Raw genomic sequence first — 26637 nt, 5'->3', positions numbered from 1 at the left:
CGTTAATGAATCAGGCCCAATGGCTCAATCTTTTAATAAAACAGCAATAGAAGACGTGATATCTACAGCATACTTGCTTCCGCATCTCCCAAAATTGAGGTGGGAAAAGTAGGCAATGTAGGAAAAGTGGCGGTGGACAGGGGCTTGACTGTGAGATTTGCATCATGACTGTGTGAAGTTGCATCATACTCCACACACCTCAATAACCACTGAAGGACAAAGGGTGTGATGGTGCAATTCAAGTCATCATTCCCCTGCCGCTTAGTGCTGATTGAGATGGGCGGGGCTTAGTAACTGGATTTGCACCATGTCCCCACCCACTTTGCAGCAGGCATGTGCTCTATGGGTGAATTGCTTGCTCTCTCAGGAGGCCTGGAGGTCTGCCCCTGATTTGGGCGTCTCACAGACATTCCCAGGAGAGTAGGCAACTATGGTCTATAACAGTGTTGGCTAACCTGTGACACTCCAGGTTTTTGTGAAATTACAAGTCCCAGCATGCTTTGCCAATATATAGCAGCTTATTGCTGGAAGGGTATGCTGGGACTTGTAGTTTCACAATACCTGGGTTGTCACAGGTTAGCCAACACTGGTCTATAACAAATTGTAAAATGAAGAGAACAATAAAATCTAAATATGATCAATTACATATTTCACTTTATGCAATGTAAATCTATATAATAAGACATTCGCAGGACAGTGGTCATTTTATGTGCCTACATACAATGGAAGCAGCCATTTTGAGGCCTCAACCAAATCTACATAAGAGCGCAGCCTATCAATTCACTAGGAACCAGTGACAGGAATTCACAAGGCGATAGTGACATCACTAAGGGAGAAAGTGCCTCAGCGTGGTCACTGGTCCCTAATGAACTGATAAGCCTCCACTCTAGTGCATATTGGCTCAACCCACAAAATGGCCGCCTCCCTGTGTGACAGACACACCTAAGCACAGGATCTGACCTCGTATCTAAGATCTAACAGCTAAATTCAGTTTTGAAAAGACCCTTGCAGAATATTCATCTGGGTGTAATCGTCTTTGCATGGCCTATAATTATGTTCCAAAGCCTATAATTATAAATAGGAAATAAGACATGAGGCTGCAAGATAAAGGCACAGCCCTTTGTTTTATTCAATGCTCAGACTAACAAAAGGGCAAAAAACACTGACGCCAAACAACCTTGTAATACGAACAGCATAAAAACGACCCACAAACCCGTAAACAATATAATGTAAGAACGCACAAAATCTTTAAAATACATTTCTCTGCATCTCCTTTTACTGAACACAAAAAACAGTGTAACTGATCAAATCCATTAATCCGTGTTACGAACAATATTCTGCCTCCTGAACCATGTTTTATACCAGGCTCAGCCAACACGTGGCTCTGCAGTTATTGTGGAACTGCAAGTCCCAGCAGGGCCAGGTGGGACTTGCCTTTCTGAAGCTTGCAAACCACAGGTTTCCTACATTTGTTGTATAATCAAGGACTATGCAGTTTCTTTGACCGCTACAGATTAAGAACCACTAAGATGTGTACAATGTTTGGTCACTACAAAGCAATGGGCAGGTTAGAGACCCTCTGAGATATCACTAAAGATGTGAGCTGAAGACTGGCGAGCACTCACGATTTTTATGCAACCAAATTTGCTGTCCTACAAGTAAAGTCGCTTTCAGCATTGTGTGCTTAGCCTGCACCTTCTATTAGACCTATACAGTACCACAGGGTCATTTAAAAAACATGATTTACAAGATCCTCAGTGCAGATGACAGCTGTCTGTCTGCACTGCCGATAAAAGCACATTTCATTCACACACAGGCAATTTTGCTAGTCATGTAACCAGCAAATAAACACTTATCGCTTGTAAAAGTAATAGAATAAAAGAACATCAGCAAAATACAGTGAAAAGCTAAATAAACAACATATTTTGTCATATTATTGTTGCACAAATCTAATATTTATCATATTGGAAATGTTAACACATAGAAATACTATTTTCAATGCGCAAGTGAAACGTGGACAATTGCAGTTAACAGAACAAAACGATGTAAATAAAATAACCAGAATTAAAAAACAAACAAGTATATTATGACAACAAGAAAGCTGACTAAATCCCCCACATCTTCCACTGTGTGTGCTTGCTCTCCGGAGACACACAGAAAAAAAAAAACACACACACATCCCACAGTACCTCCAAAATGCACTTTCTTCTTGAATTTTGAACTCTCTGCCATAGTTTCCAAGCTAGATGTGACCATCTCACACTGAGACGCCCAGACCCAACATTCCAAAAGCAGTCTCTTCCCTGATGCTCACATCCCTTCATGCAAAAGTCCCCTCGTTATCCTGATGTAAAGTTTCTAAGTCCTGTAACATCCACACGGGCAAATATATATATATAAAAAAATAAAAATAAAAATGGGCTTCCGTTCCTTTTTGTAAAAAAATAAATAAAACATAAATAAAATATTTACAAAAATCAACAATGGAAAAGATGCAGCAGAGTACATGAGGTGCTGGAGGGGTTTTTTTTTGTTTGTTTGTTTTTTGCAGAGAGGAAAGGGGGGAAAAAAAAAGAGCCACGGAGGAAGAAATGTGTTATTTTAGACAAGTTGTAAGCTCAGAATAAGGACCACATCTCTCTGTGCCCACACTCTAGCAACGGGTTCTTTCTCTGCTGTGGGTTACCATGGAAATGCATCAGTCACTAATCGAAATAAGTGCGGGTGAAGGACGCCTGAAAACCTGGAGCAATTACGCATGCCATTAGAGAGGAAAAGAAAATGATTCAATCCGTCTATTAGTTACATGGCAGAGAAGGCAGGGTTTGGCTTTTCTTTTTTTTTTTAGAAACACACAGACACACATATCAATTGAAATATTTATTTTCATTCCTTCCACAGATTTGCCTTTTAGTGCTATAATAAGATAATTACTGTGCTGATCCTGTGAATAAATGGAAAGTGGAGCAATTGTTTAGTTCCCCTTTAAACCGTGACCTACAATGTACAACAGCTGGCCCATGCTTCATTGGGACTTGAGCGTGACTGCCGGCAATTCATGGATGAACCTTTAAAGCCGACGCAGCTCAACAAACTTTTCTCTTGCGCCATCCGAAACCCTTTTAAGTAGATCATTCAGAACCTCATCAAATCTGGTACCACCCAGCACATTATCAATCATGCAAGATCCAGAACCGTATTATGCCATGTATTATCCAGAACTTCATTACATCTTCTACCTTCATATACCTTGTGATGATGTTCTGCATTGTACAAGAGTTGAGAAGGGTTTGCATGATGCTTCTTGCCCAATAGAATCGCATCGAACCTTGTAGCATCCAGAATCTCACCACGTATTGTACTATTAAAATCTTTATCAAGTCTTGTACTATTCAAAAACTCATCAAATCCAGGAACATATCTTATCTTCGACAATTTAAACCCACCTCATGTCATTAATAATCCAGAACCTCATCAAGCCTTCTACTGTCCAGAACCTCATTATGTCTTCACATGCAGAATCTTCTTAAGTTTTGTACCATCCAAAACCAGATAACATATTGTGCCATCCAGAACCTTATCATCAAGTCTGGCATCATCCAGAACCTCATCATCAAGTTTGGCATCATCCAGAACCTCATCATCAAGTTTGGCATCATCCAGAACCTCATCATCAAATCTTGTATCATCCAGAACCTCATCATCAAGTCTGCCATCATCCAGAACCTCATCATCAAATCTTGTATCATCCAGAACCTCATCATCAAGTCTGGCATCATCCAGAACCTCATCATCAAGTCTGCCATCATCCAGAACCTCATCATCAAATCTTGAATCATCCAGAACCTCATCATCAAATCTTGAATCATCCAGAACCTCATCATCAAATCTTGAATCATCCAGAACCTCATCATCAAATCTTGTATCATACAGAACCTCATCATCAAGTCTGGCATCATCCAGAATCTCATCATCAAATCTTGCATCATCCAGAACCTCATCATCAAGTCTGGCATCATCCATAACCTCATCATCAAGTCTGACTTCATCCAGAACCTCATCATCAAATCTTGTATCATCCAGAACCTCATCATCAAATCTTGTATCATCCAGAACCTCATCATCAAGTCTGGCATCATCCATAACCTCATCATCAAGTCTGGCATCATCCAGAACCTCATCATCAAATCTTGTATCATCCAGAACTTAAGTCCTGCACCATACAGAATCTTGAAAGTTTTGTACCATCCAAAACCTCATCAACTCTTGTCCCATCCAGAATCAAGTATTGCATCTATCACCGTTATTATCCATCCTAAATGCTGCGCAGATACCGCACTTCCTCTCTCACTGCTCTGTCAATCCCTACACTGGCTCCCTATACAATCCAAAACTGCTCACCCTTGCCTATAATACTTGACTAAACCTCATTCACAAGCAAGCATAATGCACCCATCAATTTTGTGAATACAGCTGTTTCCGCACCTTTACAGAGAGCTCTTACGGTGACCATCAGATGTCTGTAGATCAGTAGATGTAAAAATTACTCAAGAGATCAATGGCTTTCCTTTATTCAAGAGCCTGACAATTCCTCACCGCTGACAAAGTTGTCTGTGTGTTTTTGTGATTAGAGTAAGATTAAGTGGCTTCTAAATGCAGATGAATTATCCGAGAAACAAACACAGGGCGCATCCAAAACAACTTCCATCATCGTGTTTACACCGCGTGCATTTAAATAACATAACTTCCAGCAAGACGATGGCTTCTTGTAACGGGTACAGCTGCATACAGCTTAGAGACATACGTCACAACAGAACTGCGGAATCCCTGCTTGCTTTACTTTAATATACACTGCTCTTCCTCTAATTTCCAAGTTGTGTTCCTAATTTCTGACTGTCCTGCATATGATTGGCAGCCTAGTGAGAGATTTAGGTACCTGTATGCCAGCGATACAAAGGCCAAGATTACCATGCAGTGAAATCATTGTGTGATGTAGCTTCTAAGACATGGCAGCATTTGTACAGCAACCATAGCCGTAGAGGAGCTTTACATGTTGCTTCAGCTTTGGTTTATCCCACGGCCCAGAATCCTTCTGCCAGGCCAGAATTACTTTGCCATATCTACTCTAACACTTCCATCAGTGTTCTCAGAATAAGAGGGTTTCTGTAATGTTCCTAAATCTACCCCAGTCAAACGTGTGAAATTACAATATGAATATTTACATGCAAAAGGTAGCATCATCCCTCCGAAAATCCTGCACTTGCCTCGGAGCACCACATTGGACATGCAGGTGCACCGATGCAAAACCAAAGCGATCTGTGATAAATGAGGTCTGCTATCTTTATGGCGCTGGCAGTTAACGCACTGTTGACATAGCGGATACACCGTATACGGTGGTAAAAGTACAGTCTGAGCGTGTATAGTACAAACATTGGCCAGATTCCACATGCAGGAGCATATTGCACACTCATTACCAATATTGTCTGTTTTCAGAATTGCCTATGGAAAAATAAAAAAAGACATCCCGCTAACAGCAAAAAGAGCCGCAGCAATTCCATGGCTCCACGTTACGTACCGAACTAACTGCTGTAGCTTTACCAATTAAAACTCATTTTTGCTAATTATTGCATCAATTCCAGCTCATCAAGCTCTTCAGATTTACGAACGTACACTACACAATTTCAGCCTGTCTCTTATTTTAGAACCACAGGGCCAAGTATGTCAACTGACATCCCCCTATGCTTCAATAAACAATTTAGTGGTGTTCTGCATAAACAAAGCTGGGAGACAGGATGTGAAATGCGAAAAATAGAAAATACTAAAACAAAAAAAAGCAAAAACTAAAGAAGCTTCCACAAGCGTTGCTGTCTTGTCTGTACTAAAGGTGCCACCACATGCAAACAATGCAGCATCAAATCAATATATACATGGGCGCTTCCTTATACAATAGATCACAATAGTAAATAACAATATATAAAATAAAAATATATAACAGACGCCACTTGAGTATGTCTCCATTCTTTCAGTATGTTGATTTTATATCTTGCATTGAATTTGTGCATCAAATATGTCCTTTACCATTATTCTTCCACCATGCAGTCACATGGTTACAGGTGCTAGAGGGAGAGGAAGGAAAAGGAACTGGACAAGGGAAACAGGTGTAAGAAGAAGGATGGGTTAGGAACAGCCAGTAAGCTACCAGTAAGTAGATGTGAGGGAGCTGGGTATTGGAAGTGTAAGGAGCAAAATTACTTAAGGTGGCGGTTCCCAAAGTGTGCGCCGCGGCGCTGTCACTGGGGTGCCGCGGGCCAGCCCTAGAAAACAGAAAGCAAACAGAAACTTACCAATCCGCGCGGCGCTAGGACCCAGCAGCCTCCTCTCTCCCGCAGCTGTCACTGAATATCGACGTCAGTGACAGCTGCGCGAGAGAGGAGGCTGCAGGGTCCTAGCGCCGCGCGGATTGGTAAGTTTCTGTTTGCTTTCTTTTTTCTATAGCTGGCGCGGGGCAGAGGAGGATGGCAGTGAGGGGGACAGAGAGCAGAGGAGGAGGGCAGATGGCAGAGGAGGGGGACAGAGAGCAGAGGAGGAGGGCAGATGGCAGAGGAGGGGGACAGATGGCAGAGGAGGAGGACAGATGGCAGAGGAGGAGGACAGATGGCAGAGGAGGGGGGCAGAGGAGGGGGACAGAGGGCAGAGGAGGGGGGCAGAGGGCAGAGGAGGGGGACAGAGAGCAGAGAAGGAGGGCAGAGGAGGGGGACAGAGGGCAGAGGAGGGGGACAGAGGGCAGAGGAGGGGGACAGAGGGCAGAGGAGGGGGACAGAGAGCAGAGGAGGGGGACAGAGAGCAGAGGAGGGGGCCAGCGTGACAGAGGGCAGAGGGGGCAGTGTGCCTGGATGCAGAGGGGACAGTGTGCCTGGATGCAGAGGGGGCAGTGTGCCTGGATGCAGAGGGGGCAGTGTGCCTGGATGCAGAGGGGGCAGTGTGCCTGGATGCAGAGGGGGCAGAGTGTCCGGATGCAGAGGGGGCAGAGTGTCCGGATGCAGAGGGGGCAGAGTGTCCGGATGCAGAGGGGGCAGAGTGTCCGGATGCAGAGGGGGCAGAGTGTCCGGATGCAGAGGGGCATTTTTGCATACAACTAAATAAGTATTTCTGTCATGACCTAAATACTTATTACAATTTTTTGACCCAACTACTTCTAAAACAGGACTGCTCAGTAATTATTTTGGAGGGGTGCCTTGAAAAAATTTGGAGACTCTAAGGGTGCCGCGAACTGCAAAAGTTTGGGAACCACTGACTTAGGGGCAGAATTAACTGAGATTTCAGCTAGACATATTTTCCCACTCAAAAGCAATCACAGACAACTTTTAGCTGGTTTCAGGTGGACCAACCAGGGGAGGACGGACACAGTTGACTTCCCAGTTTTACGTCATATACTTGCATAATTTTCATTTGCAGGACAACATTACACACAAGTACGCTAACAAAATTATTATAGGTTTCCAGGTGTAACTCTATAGTAATGGAAGAACGTTTATATATTGTACATAACATGTTGTTAATTTGCAGACTGGGCACAGAAAGGCAGGACGGCACTGCAGTCAGCGGCCTTTGCGTGGCGCAAGTAATTGCCTCCGAGGACACCCCTTGCAGGTTGCGGCAGAAGCGCTCAACACCACCCTGGGGGGCCCCCCTTTGTGCGAAGCCAGGGGAAGGTGGGTGGGATCTCCAGGGCCTAAGCCCTGGGTGGTTGACCCCAAACAAGTGTGGTATAGGCTAGATCTGGCATTAGCAGAGCTGTTTCTTTACCACGATGGTGCTGAAATTTTTAAAATAAAGCTGTGACCTCTTCTTCACCAGACACATCATTTGTCTTTATTAAAAACCGTTTCGCTCGTGGCCAAAAAAGGCAGTGAGCTTCCTCAGGGATTGTTAGTTATTTATGTGCACGGACTGATTTTATTTTACTATCTGTCCATATATGTATTTACCTCTTTGATCTTTATATTGTCAACATATTGTCTTTGTTATATCAACATTGGCTCCGGCCGGAGCATCCATTTTTTACATTATGTTTAATAAATAACATTACCTCTCCTTTTTGCCACACATGCTTTACCTCTAGCGCCCAGAACCTGATATACTACGTATCAACCCTTTTTGGGAGGGTAGGGATTCCCTCCTGTCCATTTACAGGTTCTAATCTTTGGCTGCTTTATACATATCAAGATAGCGCAACCCACCCTCTTGTTCATCTCTAAGTGTTACTTAAGGTTCAAATAAGAGATGTAAGTTAGGGTGCTTCATTTGCATAGAAAATAACCGCTTACCTAAAATGTTTGAAAGCGTCTCACTAAGCTCAGTAAGGCCCTTTAGAACATCTGGGGACATTGATCCCTACGGAGAAGAGCACTGCATTTGAACACAGGCTTTTTGTACAGTATATTCTGATAATAGTGCAACCGTTGTTTCCAGTGACCACAGTTTATCAAAATTTGCTATATTTTAATAGGATGGTGCAGGGTAATTAAAATACATATATTAATACAAATAAAAGTGATAATTGGCTACTGACTTGATCCACACTTTCACTGTTTGCTGAGTGGGGATTTCCATAGACGGTTAAGTAATATATTTAATGTCTGTATGGATAATTCCACTAATAATTAGTAACAACAACAAACATTCCTCAGCTCTCTTTGGCTTTATAAAAAATAATATAAACAGATAAATGTTCTAAAAGTAGAAGTGACATCAAGTATATTGAACAGGGCTGCTTATCAAGTCAGTGACTTCATTGGGATGGACTTCTGCCGATAAATGGCGGCTTACATCAAGCAACTTTGAATATTCAGAGTAGACCTATATATAGACCTCCAAGGAAAGTTACAACAGAACTATTTCACGGTTTTCAACCAATGTGTATTTAGACTCCACAAAGAGAGAGGCGAGGACAACGTGTGGCTCAAAATTCCCAGAAAGTACTACCTTCCTCTGTAAGGAAAATATATTACACATACACAGAGAGCTACAGTATGTTCTAGGGAACAACATAGCACAAATAAATGCACTGCTCCATAATTATGAGCAGTTGATGGACCTGTGATTAATTATACTGCTCACAGCATTGAGCAAGAGAAAGCTATTCTGCTCCCTAATAGTTCTCCCAAGCTCAACAATCCCTTGCAGTCACATTGTAAGACCCCGAATGTGTACGGTTCTAGTGCTGTACCCCCTTCCCTGGGTCGTCTGATGAACCAATCACTGATGGGTGTCACCCTCGACTCCGCTCTCTCTTTTGCCCCCCACATTCATTCCCTTGCCCAAGCCTGTCGCTTCCAACTATGCAACATCGCCCGCATCCGTCCTTTTCTCTCTCAGGATGCCACCAAAACTATCATTCACGCACTCATCATCTCCCGCCTCGATTATTGTAACCTCCTCCTCACTAGCCTCCCCCACTCCCGTCTCTCCCCCCCTCCGCTCTATACTCAATGCGGCCGCAAGGCTCATCTTCCTCTCACGCCGCTCCTCCTCTGCCTCCCCTCTCTGCCTTGCCTTACACTGGCTTCCCTTCCCCTACAGAATCTTTTTCAAACTCCTCACGACCACTTACAAGGCTCTCTCCAACTCTACTGCCCCTTATATTTCTAACCTCCTCTCCATTCACACTCCTGCCCGCTCCCTGCGCTCGGCCAACGACCGCCGACTCTTCTCCACCCTTATCACCTCTTCCCACTCCAAAATCCAAAACTTTTCCCGTGCAGCCCCCCTTCTCTGGAACGACCTCCCTTGTTCCATCCGTCTCTCTCCTACTCTGTGCTCCTTCAAACGTGCACTCAAAACTCACCTCTTCCTCAAAGCCTACCAACCATCTACTTAACCCCCATCTCCTCTTGCCTTAACTGGCTCCTCTTGTGCCTGGTCTGTTTACCCTCCTTTAGGATGTAAGCTCGTATAAGCAGGGCCCCCTCCCCTCCTGTCTCCATACCTGTTCTTCCGCTCTGTCTTTACTGCATATGACTGGCCGGAGTTTCTGAAGTATTGGTACTTTTTGTTCATTGTTCTGTATGGTTTCACCCTGTATAGTCTACTGTTAGTACTGTGTGCGGCGCTGCGGATACCTTGTGGCGCCTAACAAATAAATGATAATAATAATAATAATGGGCCAAACTGCTCCTTGTAGCAGTAGCCACAACTCTCCATTTGGTGGCTCCCCTTCCACTGGCTCTCCTTTTAGGGGTGAACCCACGCAGTAACACCTTTTATTAGCTGGCCGTGCAGCTTTAATAATGAATTCCTTAGTTCTGTTGTCTTTCATAACATTTCCCTTGTAGTCAGAGTGACTTAAAAGCAATAATGACAAGGTACCAGACATGGTGGATTCAACCGGCACTTTGTAAAGTAAATAATACCCCTTAAAATTATTTGTTGGACAAAGACAGAAAACCTCTCAAAAGGGAAGAGAGAGACAATCATCGCATCTCAGAGAGGAGAGCTGGCACACATCAACCTTCAAAGAAAACCATTTGCCCCTGTGGCGTTACATGTGGCGTGTTTCTCTACAGGAGACGGCAGGAGAAGAGGCAACAAGTGGCAACTGCAGATGTGTTTTATTTGGAGCAGGTTACAAGGAGACTGTTCTATGAATGCAAAGTTTAGCTTTTTTTCTCTGTTTGCAGTCTATAATGTCAGAACAAATGCCAATTTCTTTTTTCCAAATTGACTTGTCCACTTAAATGACTTCCGCTCTCTCTCCTCTACCTTCCATGCAGCGCGGCAGAGATGATTCCCAGCGCATCACACACTTGAGGAATGACTGGAAAAGGCAGAGGAAAACAAAGACCTTGTCTAGCATCACGCCCTGGCACTTTTCTCTATCAAGAAGGCAGGAGGCTGGGTTAACATTATATTTTCATGCACGTCATTGAATTAAGTATCATTGCTCCTTGTCTGACTATAAATTATGTTGTAAATCAATCATGACACTAAAAGGGTATCAGTGCTGCCTTTACTTTATCTGTCCTAAATCCACATATTGCTACATTGGTTTTTAAGCGCAAATCATGTACTTCCTCTAAATATTGTTCCAAGAGAGAACAAAATACATTGTGCTGGAAGTAATGGCTGAGATCCCATTACTGGCACCATTGTGGTGCTGTAAAAATGTTACTGTTTCCTGTTAAATCAGAGACACCTCCAAATATGCACTGGTTCCACCTGTTGATGTTCATTAGAATCTTGTGACTTATTACGGATATCCCACATTCCGTGGTGATCAGTCATAAGGAGCATGACTTTGTAACTCCCACAATCAGCGCAATATTACCAAACTAATGCACATAAACTTTTTTTTGCTTCTGTGCATTTTCCGCTTCCACAAATGACCCCTACTGTTTAAGCCATACTTGCCAACTATTTTATTTTATTGCACGTGAAGCACAACTGCGGAGGGACACCGAGCATCGTGTCATTTCACCACGAAGGGTGGTGGCAAAAATGCCGTGTTTCGCGACATATCGCTTTATGGAGGCCCCCATCTCACTCACATCAGTAGGAAGTGGGCAGGAGCCGGGGAGACATATCCAGAAATTTCGGCGTCTCCCAGAACTTCCGGGAGAGTTGGCAAGTTAAGCTTAAACTTTTCTGCCCTCATCCGCATTAAAACACACCCTAAAAGCACAGATTTCATTTTCAATCACTGACTGGAACATGACAGACGAAGATCAACTTTCTAACTGTACACTACATATAGTGGCCGGTTTAGAATTAGGTGTAAATTAGATGGCAGGATTTGGAGTGGAGCAAACCATGTCGCCCTGCAAGGGGTGCACATATAAACAGTTTAGTTTGCATGCAGGCCAAACACTGCATCATCTTGCAGACTGCACACACATACTGGCCACTTCTATTTTTACACTTCATATTACAGTTGGGATTTGTCCCCCTCACAGCTCTAAATTTGGTTGTGCATTTTACATTTCCACCCTATGCAGCACAAGATATTTGTACCAGGCACAGCTTTTACACCCAACAATGCAAAACTCAATTTTTATCTTCAATACAATTTATTGAAGACATCAGGTGCAGAGTACAAACCAGCACATTAATAAACGCCATGTCAGATAACCAGGGCGAGGACCATTGCATCATTTGGAGTAGGTACTGGTGATGCCGGTACACCCTCTTAAAGCCCCCGGCTCTGTTGGTCTCAGTATGTAAGGGGGCTGGGGTATGGGCAGTGAAGCCCTGTCTCAGGAAATATTAACCGTGGCTCCAAGTAATATACTTAAATATATATATCCAATGCCATCAGATTTATATTGATAAATGGGAGGGACGAGTAAGGGGTAGAAAGACGTAAAAAGGGGTAAGCTAGGAAGAGATAAAAGGATATGGTGGAAGGGTGGGGGAGAGGAGGGGGGAGATATGTGGGGGGGAAATTTGGTGAACCCTGAATTGGGGATTTATTTATTTATTTTTTAAATAAGAGGGTCTATTCTGGGGGGGTTGAGTGGGATCAAAAATCGGAAAGACATTGGGCATCCTTCCCCTTGCAATGCGACCTCTACACTAGGAGGAGTCTCTCTCTTTCTCTTTTCCTTTCTTGGTCTCCTTTTTCCCCCTATTTTCGCGCCTTGTTCCCTCCTAATCTATGTAACCTTTTTCTTTTCTCTCCTGTATTTCGAGTATTGTTTGTCTTTACAATCAGCGCTATTTTTATTGGTTGATGGCCTGCGATGTCTTTAAATGATTGTGTTCTTGAATTGTGTCTTATCTGCTGTTTGTATTGCCTTATAATCTCAACAACAACAAATTACACCCAAAAAATCAGAAAGAGAGCGATTGTGAACGGAGACTCAGGGTGCCCAAATTTTATTAAAAGGAGACAGAGAAGTTCCAGAGCATTTAATTGCTTCCCTCTGGGATCTCCTGGACGGGATGTCGGGTGGCAAGTGGGGAGGGGGCACAGTGACAAGACGCCCCTCCTACTGTGCAAAGTCATTATCATTGTCCGGGAGGGTGCCTGCTGTTCCAGGAGTCTGGGAGGTCTTCCCTAAAGTTCGTGAGTCTCCTGAACATTCCGGGAGAGTTGGCAAGTATGTCCACAGTACACTGGTCTTACATTCCATGATATAGGCGTGCTGATTAGAGACTAGTATGGGGGATTTGGACTTTTTGCAGGAGGCTGTGATCTCACAGGTAGTAGAGCTGTGAATGTGTCTGATTAATGTATTCTGATGTTTAGGGACATCCAGGAGAGAGGGAGCAGACTGGATAGTGAGCTTGATAGGATCATGATCATTGTGATGCAGAAAGTCAGGACTGTGCTCTCTATATACTGGGGTAGGAGTCTGGGGCAGCTCCACCAGATGTGCAGTAAAGACCCTGTTTAGTTACAATCCCTCCAGCACTTATTGGGGAACACACTTTGCAATTTCACTGAGACTTAATACCAACGAAGGAGCAGTTTGCAATCATTTTCTTTTATGCGGACATTAATTGAACACATGAAAACAGAACAGGATTTGTGCAGTATTTTTAGGTTTTATAACATAAAACAAGAATAGGAACCCTGAGGTTTTATAGCTATGCTGAGGTTATATTTTTTTTGCTGAGACTTGTAGTTCCACCACAGTAGGGGGGCATCTAGTAGACTAAGCATAATATATTTAGCCAGTATAATTGCAGGTGTTCAAAGAAAAAACGTTTTCTACAGAATGCAGAGATCTTGTAACCCATTAGAGTATCAAAATGCTCACTGCAGCACAGAGTGTGTCAGATGACAAAAAATTTTTTGCTGATTTTGTAGGTGGCAGTAACCTGTCCACTTGTCACTGAGTAGGTGGGAGCAAGGCTGCAAGGAACATGGGCGGTGTCATGACGTGAATAAAGGGGGAGGGGGAGGGGGGACAGGCGCAGGAAGCTGCTGACCGAAGGTTGCACAGTGGAAGTAGCAGGGTCCTCTAACAGCACAGAGTCGTGATTTGAAACTTTAGCCAATCTGATGCGGGGAGATTATAATACAATGGGCAAAAGAGAATCCACCCATATTTATAAAGCAGTAACCATATGAGTAACGTTAAGCTTACCACTATCAAGCCGGTATGATATAATAAATATCTGCCAGACCTTTACATGTAGCTGACACACACATATTAACCAACATGCACACATATATTACCCATCCCATATAAATCACCGCTGATTTACATAACATGGTGAATTGTGCAATTCTATTTACTGTAAATCAAGACTTCTGAATGTACATTAAAGGGCGTTTGTAACCATAGTAGCCCCATATGAAGATACACCGCTCGTCAATAGCTTACAGTATCTCCTGGCATCTCTACAGAATCCTTGGAAGCGGCTATACCAGTCCAAATAATTAAATGTTAGCACAATGCTTGCTGATTGAGGTTGCTGAAAGAGGTAAGAAGGAAGGCTGTCTGCTCTTTGATGTTCTTCTCAGCTTGAGAGAAGCAGAAGGACGTGTCAGAGAACTAGACTGATGTGAGTGAGTTCTCTGTACAGCGCTGCGGAATCAGTGGCGCTATATAAATAAATGGTGATGATGAGGATAGTACAGCCATCCAGGGCAATCTTTACAGGGAAACATCTAGACTCTAACATTACATTTTGTCCTCTGATATTGTACTTCTCGCAGAGAGCAAGGGGGTCTTGGTGTGTTGGCACAAGGGCACATTGTGCTCCCGTATATAAAACTCAGCACTTAGATGCGCTATTTGCCTGCACAGGCAGTGTCAATGCTGCGTTCTGTCAAACTAGTGATCATACACCCGATGAATGATGTTCATGAAGCGCATCAGCACTAGTGTCTCAGGATCTCGCCAGTTACTGTAACTGCTATGTGCAGGCAAAGAGTATATAAGTGCTAACTGGGTTAAAACGTTGGTAGAAATAAATATCTGTAATAGAATTGTATTATGATCATGTCCAGTGGTCAGGTCATGTTGGGGGTGTAGTGTCCTATGTCTGTATAGAGTGTAATAGAATTGTATTATGATCATGTCCAGTGGTCAGGTCATGTTGGGGTGTAGTAGTGTCCTATGTCTGTATACAGTGTAACAGAATTGTATTATGATCACTTCCAGTAGTCAGGTCATGTTGGGGGTGTAGTGTCCTATGTCTGTATAGAGTGTAATAGAATTGTATTGTATTATGATCACTTCCAGTAGTCAGGTCATGTTGGGGGTGTAGTGTCCTATGTCTGTATAGAGTGTAATAGAATTGTATTGTATTATGATCACGTCCAGTAGTCAGGTCATGTAGGGGGTGTAGTTCCTATGTCTATATACACTCTCTCTCCACCAATTGCTAAAGCACAGAGAACTCAAGCTTGACATACCATTGATTTGGGAGCTACTCACTCTCACCATCACCAGTGACAGTTGTTGTTTCTGGCAGAAAAGCCTAGAGAATATTGAAAGTGTACAGTTTGCATTAAATATTTGCTTTGTTGCCACAGATTGTCTGGTCAGCTTGGATCAACTGTTTTCCACTTCCATGCATAATTCTCTACTGAAGACACAGAGGCGGTCTGGGCTGAGAGACTGGGTCTACTGGACTATTTAGGCTGGCTTTAGCAGGGCAAACCAAGTAACCACCCACTGCATGGCCCGATGCTGTACTTCCTGGTTACTTACCCTCTCCCCTTAATGTTATGTGGGGAATAAATGGTATGTGGTCACTGGTGTATGGGGGTATTAATGTAATGTGTGGGTTAGTTATATAATGTGGAGTTGGAATGGGCTATTAATATATTTTAGGGGTTATTAATGTCTTTATAATAAATGTGTATGCTTATAATTTGATGTTGGGGCTGGTTGAAGGAAAATAGTTTTTTTTTTATTAAATATGAATTCTATTTAATGTCAGGACTAGGTTAGGGGGTGAGCATTTATAAAATATGGATTCTATTGATTTAATGTTGTTGTTGGTTGGGTCGGGGGGTTTAGAGTATTCACTTTCCTGGTGGTCAATAGTACCCATCTCTTTTTCAAATAGGCCCCAACAGTCACAGGATCTGGCCAAACAACAACTGAGCTTAAAACACCTTAAACAGCAGCATGTACTGAAAGCTGCAAGAGAGGTAAGAGAGAGCAACAGTGTGACAACTATCCCGATTCTGGTTGGACAGTTGCGATTTTAGGGTACAGACCCAAGCTATCAGGACTTTGCCCAGACTAAAGGAGAGACGAGTCCTGCTTCATGTTGCTCCGTTCATGAAGGAGTAGTCGTGTGCACTTAACAGTGGTTAGTCAACTTACAAAGCTGCCTGCACAGCTTGAACAACAATATGAAATTTATTCTTCCTCTTTTCACCACCAGTGTCATCCGTCCGGCAATGGACCCAGATATGCCAAGGAAAGACCACACCCACATATCATCTACTGATAGTTTGTCATTAACAGGAGTAGTAAGGCATGTAAAATCACAGACTGCAGTAAAAATGATGTTTCATGTTTTCAAGCACCCTTTTTTTTTTTTTTTTTTAAAACAAATTGCTTGGCTTCTACACAACATATGAAGTTCGTATTTGAAAATGGCAGCAACTACAGAGTTCTGACGGGAGGAGTTGGGCATATCTAGCCTCTGAAAACTAAATGGGGTGGAGCACACCTGTGCGCATCCTGTTATGCCCACATGCAAAAAATACAATTTTGTATGGAAGAGATAATTAAATTCTCTGTAATAGGCAGAGAGGGTGCACTTTTGGGGGCATTGCCTGGTTTACAGGTTTTTGTTTTTTTCTTACAGGTGCACATATGTATAGGGCAGTATTGGCTAACCTGTGACACTCCAGGTGTTGTGAAACTACAAGTCCCAGCATGCTTTGCCAATATATAGCAGCTTATTGCTGGAAGAGTATGCTGGGACTTGTAGTTTCACAACACCTGAAGTGTCACAGTTTAGCCAACACTGGTATAGGGAGAGGGTCTGGGCGCACCTCCACAGAAGCTTGGTTATTCATCCTCCCATTGGGTCAGTCATTTGGATTATCTCCCCCTCCCCCAGATGAAAGGTGCCAATTAGCGGAGATGTCCAGTTTCATTTACATGCAATTAATCCATTGAGGCTTGGTGGTACATATGGCAAAACTAGCTACTTAATTGCCTGTACATAAAATAAATTCTAAAAGTGTCAGGGAAGCCTATAGCAAAACATCCTGCAGCTCTTCTCAACACTGTGTACACTCCAGTGATCTGCTGCAAAATAATGACAGTGCGGGTGGTGTACTCAGTCCAGTATCACTGTGATCCCCGGCAAAGCCCAAAAAGGTCCTTTCTGATGGCATGTCCCTTGTCTACGTACAGCACATTAAGGAGGTAGTGTCTGATACAGAGTAGCGCACATTGTATAATAACTTAATTACAGCTTTCAAGACTTCCTTTTCAGAATCTCGTCTCTTTGACCTTGAGTCTTGCTTTCCATTCATTACACAGACCAACTTAATTACGCTTTTTTCCCCAAGTAAAATTAAATGATGAAATGTGCTTTACACTGTACAGTCTGCAATTAATTTGTCCAGTATTAAGGAAAAATCATTATCAATTACAGAGGAGAATGGAATCCTATCCAGAACCTCGGCCATCTCTTGATTTTTGTGAATTACACAAAAGACACACCAGTAGGATTAGACAATACAGAGCAGTGCATGGATGAATGCAAGCATCAAACAGAAAACACATAACCCCAGATGGTTAGATATAAAGGACTGATGTAACATGTCGACAAGAGCAACTTTTTAATTTCATTGTGAGGTGTATTTCATCCTGTTTGATAAGTGACAGTCTAGAGCAGGCCTGTCCAACCTGCGGCCCTCCAGGTGTTGTGAAACTACAAGTCCCAGCATGCCCTTCCAGCCATCAACTGGTTGTCTACCAGCAAAGCATGCTGGGGCTTGTAGTTTCACAACACCTGGAGGGCCGCAGGTTGGACAGGCCTGGTCTAGAGTGCTGAGAGTCCTATGTCATTTAGTTATAAGTCACTCCTGGAATCATGAGACAGACAGTGACGTGAGACCATGGTGGAGGACACAAGACGGCCCGTGCACACTCCACCGAAGGTGGGACAACCATTGATCTTCACATTAGGAAAGTGACATTTTAACAGAACTTTTTGCGTGTGTGTGTGGGGGGGGGGGGGGGCAGTAGAGGGGCTCTGGGGGAGGGAGGTAAGACAAGAGGCTGGCATAAAATATGTAACCTGGAAACAATATGCTAAAGCAGGCCTGTCCAACCTGCGGTTCTCCAGGTGTTTGAAACTACAAATCCCAGCATGCCCTTCCAGCCATCAACTGGTTGTCTACCAACAAAGCATGCTGGGGCTTGTAGTTTCACAACACCTGGAGGGCCGCAGGTTGGACGGGCCTGTGCTAAAGTGTGGTTGACTCCTAAGTGTAACAGGTCTCTAAAGACGTAGGACAGTGGAACTGTAAATACTGCAGTCACTTACCAGCTGCAAAACTTGCAGTGCATCATTATTCCACAAAAACCTCTATCTTGACCAACTTTTGCACACATAAGTACAAGCCCACTTGAGCTGATTTAGAAAACATCCTCTGTGCAGATGCTTTGTAAGACTATAGGTCGGCTGGCGGTCCAAATGACCGTTCGAATACCAGAAAAAAAAAAAGATCCTCTTAGAACTTCTGCTTTACATGACTTTTGGACTATTTAACTCATTAAAACTTGTATTTTTACTTTCTCATGAAATACAGGTTGTTAGAGCCTCGGTTATATCTAAATAAGTGATGAGAGAGAGGGGACCTTGGACGGTCGTCATTTCATGTGTCATGCATGTACATTTCAATGTTTCAATTACAATAGTATTTGTGCATAGAAAATGCGTTTTTTCATATAAAGTCCTTGCGGATAATGCAAAAGACGTCTGACATGATCATTTCCGTCTAACAGGATGCGCAAAAAGCAAGTTATTTTGCGCCTACGCACAAAACCAGGAACGCACTCATCATCTCCATCACTTACGCCTCATTTAATATTTTGTTCCACAACAATGAAAAACAATCTTTGATCATCATTTTTACCTGACACATATACTTTCTCTAAAGAAAAAAAAAAAAATGGCCTTGTATTGTAATGCATGTCAAAACCCAAACAATCATTCTTAACAATCAAAATCTTAATGAAAAGATGGTCAGCCAGCGGTCTCCACTAATGTGTGTGGCTCCCGTGGCTGACCAGAAAGTCTTGCTTTGCAATCTGGTGGTTTGGCCTGTTGCCACATAATGAGATCTATGCAGTTTGGGCTTGCGCTTAGAAACATAGAATTTAAGGTCAGCTAGGGACCTTTCAGAGACCATCTAGAGTGCGGTTTTTATCCCTGAAAACCTCAGAGGTTTATTATTTCAGATTTAGGGCATCCTTATATATATACCCAAACATGCTTACAATCCTCTATGGCAATGTTTCCCAACCCCAGTCCTCAGGGACCCCTAACAGTGCAGGTTTTCCAGGTCATAAGTGAAATAATTATACCACCTGTGGATCTTTCAAAATGTGTCAGTCAGTAATGAATACACCTGTGCTCCAGCAAGGAGATATAGAAAACATGCACTGTTAGGGGGACTTGTGGACTAGGTTGGGAAACACTGCTCTATGGTATTAGCCTCTACCACCACTTTGGAAGACTATTCCACTTATGTACTACCCTTTAAAAAGCAATTCTTCCTCAACTTTCCCCTAGACCTGCTACCCCCGATTGTCAGTGCATGTCCTCTTGTTCGAATAGGTCTCTTCCTCTGAAGAATACTTCCATCCTGTACGCTGTTAAAACCCTTATAAATTTCATATCTTCTATTATATCTCCCTCTCTGCTCCCAGCTATACATGTGTAGATCATGTCATTTAGACCATATAGAGTTGTTTCTGATGAACACCGTATTCCAGGTGGGGTTTCCCCAATAACTGTAATTCTCAAGTCTGTCTCATACTTGCCTACTTTCCCGGAATATTACTAGTGAAGTGGGGTGAATGGGGGCTTCTATGACGCCGATTCGCAGCAAATAATTTTGGCCCCACCCCCACAGAGCAATGGTGCACAACGGACCTTCACCCCGAGGATCTCCCAGAAGCAGTATTCTAAAGGTTGTCCTACCTACGGTCATCATTTTATTTACCTTCCTGATGTCATCTGCAGACTTTCCTTCAAAACCATTAGCAATGTCACCAATAAAGATGTTGAAGAGCACTGGTCCCAGCACAGACCCTTGGGGTACTCCATTCTTTATGCCTGAACCTAGGAGATGCTCATTTTAAATATTTTAAGATATTTAATAATATTTTGCAGGAATTTCTACCACCTCTCCTAAATCTCCTCCATTTGTTCCTGGCATAAAAAATGACGAGAGTCCTCAGCTTCTAAAGTAGACAGACTGCCACAAATTAAGCATATTACACCAGCATTAGACTATATAGATGCACAATATTCTTGCAGGGTTGCATTACTTGCTTAGCATTTCTGGAGCATATTCTATATTCTGGAGTGAATGGAGGTGAGCAGTTATAATTACTTTACATTACTTTACATTTATCTTTATGTGTACCTATTTATAGATGTTCTTCTAAGCCTGCATGTTCACTTGCACTATTGTCAGCTTAGTCTAGCAATTAAAGGGGACACATCACTTATATACCTGAGTACTGTGGTACCTTAGTACTTCTTAGTATCAGAATACCTTAGTACACCTGAAGTACTCCCACAGCTATGAGTACAGCTGGTTACACATGGGTTGATGTGTCTGATGGTCCTGGGGTCTGTTAGACGACTACACTCACTGGCCGGCCAGCGGTCATCATCTTCCATCCACATTTTCCCCTATGCACGATAATGATTCCATCCAACTGCCCAATATTGCAGCACGTGGTCAGCGTAAGGTTGTTCCCTTTTGTAAGACAGAGCCGGTCAGGATGCCATGGTTCAGTAGACATTTACCCCCACCAGCCCCACATCTGGATGCAAACATCCAGATATTACTGATATTACTCGTCCAGGGGGGGTTCTAGGACAACTACAGCGTGGCCTTCTGGAGAAGGGAGGTCTATGGGAAGACTTTGCATGGCATTCTCCTTTAAGAAAGTCCAATATGGAGCCTTCGTGGACTCCCCTTTTCAGCAAGAGATAAAATAAAACTTTATTGGCATCTCCAGGACAACAAATTCCAGTATCTGAGACAGCTTGATCATGAGGAACATGAGTCTTTTTCAACCACCAAGAGAATGGTCATGACCCAGAGACCCTGCACATGATAAGTGTAATGCATCTAAATCATGGCACACTGTAGAACGGATACTGTGGTACTCTAAGCTTTGTGGCCCAGCCTTATACACTTGTATTATTCCAATTCCATTCCTATGGAACTCTGTGATTTGCTTATTAGATGTATAATTCCGATTAGTCCCCACTTCTCAAATTATAATAACCTCGCATGAGAACTTTTTCCGGTCAGCTTTGGAGCCGCTGATGGCTTCCGTGCAGATTTGCACCTTTTGAGCAATGTTTAGTGAACAAACCTCACTGTCATCATTAATTGTATAAACAAGTTGAATTTATAGAGTTGCAGATGAAATTGCAATCTTCCCTCATCACTATGACAGGCAGGCCCGGCGCTCCCATTAGGCAAGGTTAGGCACTTGCCTAGGGCGCCGGGCTCTGGAGGGCGCCACAGTATTCTAAAATACTTTAAAACTGTGCGGCGACTGCTGACCATACCCCCCCCACCCGGCGATTTTTGCGGGGGGTTTTTTGATTGGGGGGGGGGGGGGGGCGCCGCTTTTTTAAAAATGCCTAGGGCGCCGTGGACCCTAGCACCGGCCCTGATGACAGGAGTGTTATATCTGTACTCTGTGCTATTCGGGACCCTGCTCCTTCCACTATCTAACTCTTAGTCTGTGGCAATCTTATCTCCATTCCCCACATCACACCACTGTCCTGTTACATACACACCTGACCTCACTAACAATCACATGAGCAGGTCGGGATCTGCCTCCCACGAGAACACCACACATCTCCTGAAACACTCAGTGTTGCTGTGGGCATTACAATAATATCATTGTCCCCACCCACTCCAAAACTGAGGACATCCCATATGAGCAGGTATAAGAATGAATACAGTATGGGGTTTGCACCTTAGTCATTCATGTTCTTACTGAATTACATCTTCATGCCTCATTCAGAACAAAAGGATCCTCAAATTTCCCCGACTACATTTTCTTTAGAAAAGAGGCCTCTAAACCCTTATAATGTACAAGTACAACAGTCCGTTGATGTCTCAGCTCAGTGAAGGTAAATATATAAATATGCAGCCACTTTTAAAAACAAGTGATTCCAGGATCACAGAAATACAACATGTCGAGTGTGTCTATTGATTGCCCGTGGCAGGTGGTCAAGAAAGTGGAATCATTCTGAAAACAAAATGTTGCTAAAAGAAGAATTCATGAAATATGTGTAAACAACAAAATGTGTTCATACCCAGAGGACCCACAGAGAATAACACTTTGTATCTTGTTCAATCTATTTCTAGAGATACACGTATAGATTTGAGAGTACGACTTGAGAGAAGCACGCAGCGTAGGTGAGATTTTATTTCTGATATAAATAAGATACTTAAAATTTTTACATTGTGACAAGAAGCCGTGTTGCATAGTTACAGCCGCAGGTCAAAGAAAACTTCCTCAAGTTCAACCCTCTCCAGATCCATTAAGGGTAGTGGATCACTGATGCTTCCCTCCCATAGAAAGAATTCTAGTTAAACATGCTTGTTAAATATTAACAGAGTTTTTGGTGCAGTCACCAAGGGATGCCCATAGTAAAATGTAATGTGAAGACATTATGGGGCGAATGCACACAAAAATAGCGCATTTCTCCCCATATGCAGAGCTATACACATCCCGCATCAGCAGCGTATACACCTGGTTTATGCCAAGTCATCATCATCAGTGAGTATTTGCACCTGCCCTGTAGCAGGTGCACAACGTATGCTTCCGAACAGGCGTATATGCTTGTTTCTGTAGGTCGGCATGAGCCGCGTTTGTGTGATAATTACTGCTGGATTTAAAATAGAATAATTCAATAAATAAATAACTGGTCTGGTATGGAATTCTCTGGAATCTTTGCACACATTGGGCGGTGGGTGCCGTGTTAATAGTTTATTGTCCAAAAATTATTAAATACAGTTTTGGAACCACAAGTCGCAGTAAGCGCTGACAACTGCTTGGGCGTGCCAGTGCTTTTGAATTGGCGACCTGGGCCCACTGGAACATCGCTCCTGCCAGCTATGTGCACTAGTCATCAGAGATGGATGGGGCAGGTGGGTTGTTTATGTATCCGGTTGTAGGGGGACCCAAAACAGTTCTCATTATAGCCATGCACAACTATACTTTATAACCAACTTGGACCTCCCCTCCGGAAAACCAGCTGGCCCATAGCAAAATTATCCAATAGTAAAAAAACAAAAACAAAAACAAACACAAATCAAGTTTACATCTCCAACCATAAATCCATATGGAATCTTCTTTCTTCCGTCCTGAAGATAATACATTGGAATACAAATAAAAAACAATAAGAGAATAGGAGAATGAGGAGACTTGCCATAATGTGAATGAACTTATTTGACTCTGAGCGAAAGGCCAATCAGAGCACTTTTCCCACACTCCAATAAGTGAGATGCTCTGATTGGCTGATCACATACTGACAGCTTTGTTCATTTGCATCGCAGCTCACCAAGAACAAGTTTCTTTGCTGACTTGTAGTTTTTCATTTTTATTCCAAAGTGTAGCAAAACTTTAAAAAAACTATTTTTATTACAGTACCGTGTCAGCCAGAAACTGTTGTATTACTTTTGTGTCAAAAAAGACAAAAGTATTATAGGAGTGATAACTTTATTGGCTAACCAAAAGAAATTTTTAGATTTGCTAGCTTTTAGAGCACAAAGGCCCCTTCATCAGGCAAGTTTACAAATTAATGACTGAGAAAAGGGCACAACCATTAAGAGATGTTACATCAAGCAATTTGTACTGGGGGAATACATCATAAAGATAAGCTAAAGTAATAAAAAGGAGGAATTTGTTATAGATGGAAGCGAGAAAGTCCTAAGAGTTCAGAGATCCAGAGTCACTGTGCTGTGGGGTGTGAAGTGTGTCCATGTAGTGGGTCATAAATCCAGGTGTTAGGTTGAGTCCTTGAATCAATGACTGGAATGTTCTTATCAACTTGAATTCCCAGATTTTTCTTTCCGTCATTTTTTTTTTTTTAAACTTTCAGTATTGAGACTTTTAAAGTCTTTTAAATAAAGGTATCACTCCTATAATACTTTTGTCTTTTTTGACACGAAAGTATTCAACATCACATACCTTTTTATTCCAAATAGCCTATTCCGTGACCGAAGAGAGGAGATCCCATCAGGACTCTATTATTCTCAGGAGAATAATAGAGAGAGGTAAACAAGCGATACTGGGGAGTATTTAATTTCATTAAAATACTAAAACATTTGGTGTGGTTTTGTTTTTTTTACTATTCGATCCTTTTGTGCCACTAATGGTTGCAGTGGGCCCAGAATTCACAAACATGCACCACATGTCCAAGCATGCTCTGGAAGCCACTGGCATGCTGGGGTTTGTAGTTCTACAAGCACTGGCATGCTCAAGCAGCTAAAAGTTGGCAGGGACTTGTAATTCATTACAATAATATTTGGACAATAAACTGATGATCCTGGACCCCACTGGGTATTAGGTGTCGGTGAGAGACCCAGTGCGCTTCAGCACGGGGTTAGTTTCATTTGTGTAGGGGGCTCAAGTGCAAATTAAACTTAACATTCTACTCTGTGTGTGCGTTGCGGCAAATCACATTTTTGCAGCTCGTAGTTGGACTTCCGTCCCTTTGTGCAGAACTAATATGCTACAATACTAATATTTTCATTTTTATATCATTTGATTACACTTAATGACCATTTAAAAATAGCATCTAAAAAGTGTATATGTGAGCTTTCCAGCCTGCTCTTCTTCACACCGTACTGCTGGAGGCTCGATGTGTGTCAATCTGACAATGATAGTGTGTTAAAGAGTCAGTCCAAAATGCCCCAAAACAGCCTTGTGTACTATTACCAGTCATCTCCCCAATAATATAAGTAATATAGTCACTGACACTCTCTTCCTGCAACCACAGGAACTATAATTAGGGAACGTATCCAACAGTTCTATACAAAGAACTGAAACACATAATATATGGACAATATAAAAAAAAAGGTTTTAGTAGGAAACCCAAAAATATTGTTATGTTGCGGTGATTAATGACACTCAACATCACGATAGGAGTACATATAATTGGTAGACATAAGAGTAATCAAAATATACAAAAATAAAAAAAATCAGTATATTTTGAGCTCCTGTTAAACTTTGTCCACAATGAGGACCCTCCATAATCCATAGCAATTCACAGAGCAATGTATGCTGGGGTGAGCAGGGAGGGGCGCGGGACTCTTTTGCAGATTTGGCTGTAAGTACAAGTGGAAACCAACAGAAGCCGTGTAGGAGGGAATGTGGGTGCACCATATTTTATGCTAATTACCTACTGATCGCTCTTGTTTTTTTGTTGACTTTGATAAATATTCAACATATATTAGTGAAACATATTGTATCTGCGCTCACCTCGCGCCAGGCTCTTCTGTACTAGGAGATTTGCAGCAGTTATTCAGCAAGATCTCTGTGAAACGCTACCAATGCTTCTCCTGTTAGCTGAACCCTAGACATGTGTCATCTGCTCATCTCACTGTCCAGAGATGGTTAATCTGGGTTACTGCCCAGGGCCGCTAGGTGTCAGCTTGGAGAGTACGGAGGAGCGCGGTTGGTCTCTCTCAATACTCCTGTAATTGCTGCATTGTAGAAGCAAGCAGGCAGCCCTGGTTACATCCTGTAACACTCTGTTCTGGAATGTATCAGCTCTGAGCAGTTTAACGCTTCTGAACAAAAAATAGCAGTGCGTATTTAGTACAAATAACGGCAAGCAACACTAGCAAGTGTGTGGGTATGGGATATACAATACAATGTATTTGCCAGGAGACGGCAGCAGTGAAACTTTATTCCGTTCTGTTTCACAGTAACGTATCCCATTAGTTACTCACAGTGGGTGCGGCTGTCGTGTGGGCTGAAACCAATGTTCATCATACTTGCCAACTCTCCCAGAATGTCCGGGAGACTCCCGCATTTTGTGAGAGTCTCACGGACTCCCGGGAGAGTGTGGCAATCTCCCGGATCTGCCCACTTCCTAGTGAAGTGCCCCACTTCCTAGTGAAGTGGGCAGAATTAGGTTCCAAACGCTGCGATTCCTGGTGATCCGTGGCGTTTGGCGCCGCCCCCCCCGCTGTCAAATGACGCATCTGCGTCATTATGTCACGGGGGGGCGGGTCCAAAATGCGTGTCATCATCACACCCACCTCCCCCGGCAGGCTCCCGGAAACCAACTTTCTAAAGTTGGTAAGTATGTATGATATTCATGAGGATGTGGCCTATCAATTCACCAGAAAGCAGTGACATCACCGAATGCCTCATGCCTCACTGAGGTCACTAGTTCTTATTGAATTGAAAGACTGAATACCTGTCC

The 26637-nt window shown here is 42.9% G+C and overlaps 1 protein-coding gene across 11 annotated transcripts in view; it reads right to left on the bottom strand.

Moving 5' to 3' along the window:
- The window catches only part of SHANK2 (SH3 and multiple ankyrin repeat domains 2), a 359718-nt gene that overhangs the window by 123709 nt on the left and 209372 nt on the right, over positions 1 to 26637 (bottom strand). The window contains exon 1 of one of the 11 annotated variants that reach the window (XM_075188268.1): positions 2190 to 2414. The exons of 9 other annotated variants lie outside the window; for them this stretch is intronic. In XM_075188268.1, coding sequence (XP_075044369.1) covers positions 2190 to 2256 — 67 coding nt within the window. In that variant the 5' untranslated portion in view covers positions 2257 to 2414. Of the gene's footprint in view, positions 1 to 2189; positions 2415 to 26637 lie in introns of those variants that run through there. One more of the 11 variants, XM_075188266.1, reaches the window with a different exon arrangement.

Source organism: Mixophyes fleayi, chromosome 10 (assembly GCF_038048845.1).
Source record: "Mixophyes fleayi isolate aMixFle1 chromosome 10, aMixFle1.hap1, whole genome shotgun sequence".
In the NCBI taxonomy this organism is placed as follows: Eukaryota; Metazoa; Chordata; class Amphibia; order Anura; family Limnodynastidae; genus Mixophyes; species Mixophyes fleayi.
Note: the sequence above shows the minus strand (reverse complement) of the source record. Positions and strands in the feature narration are given on the sequence as shown.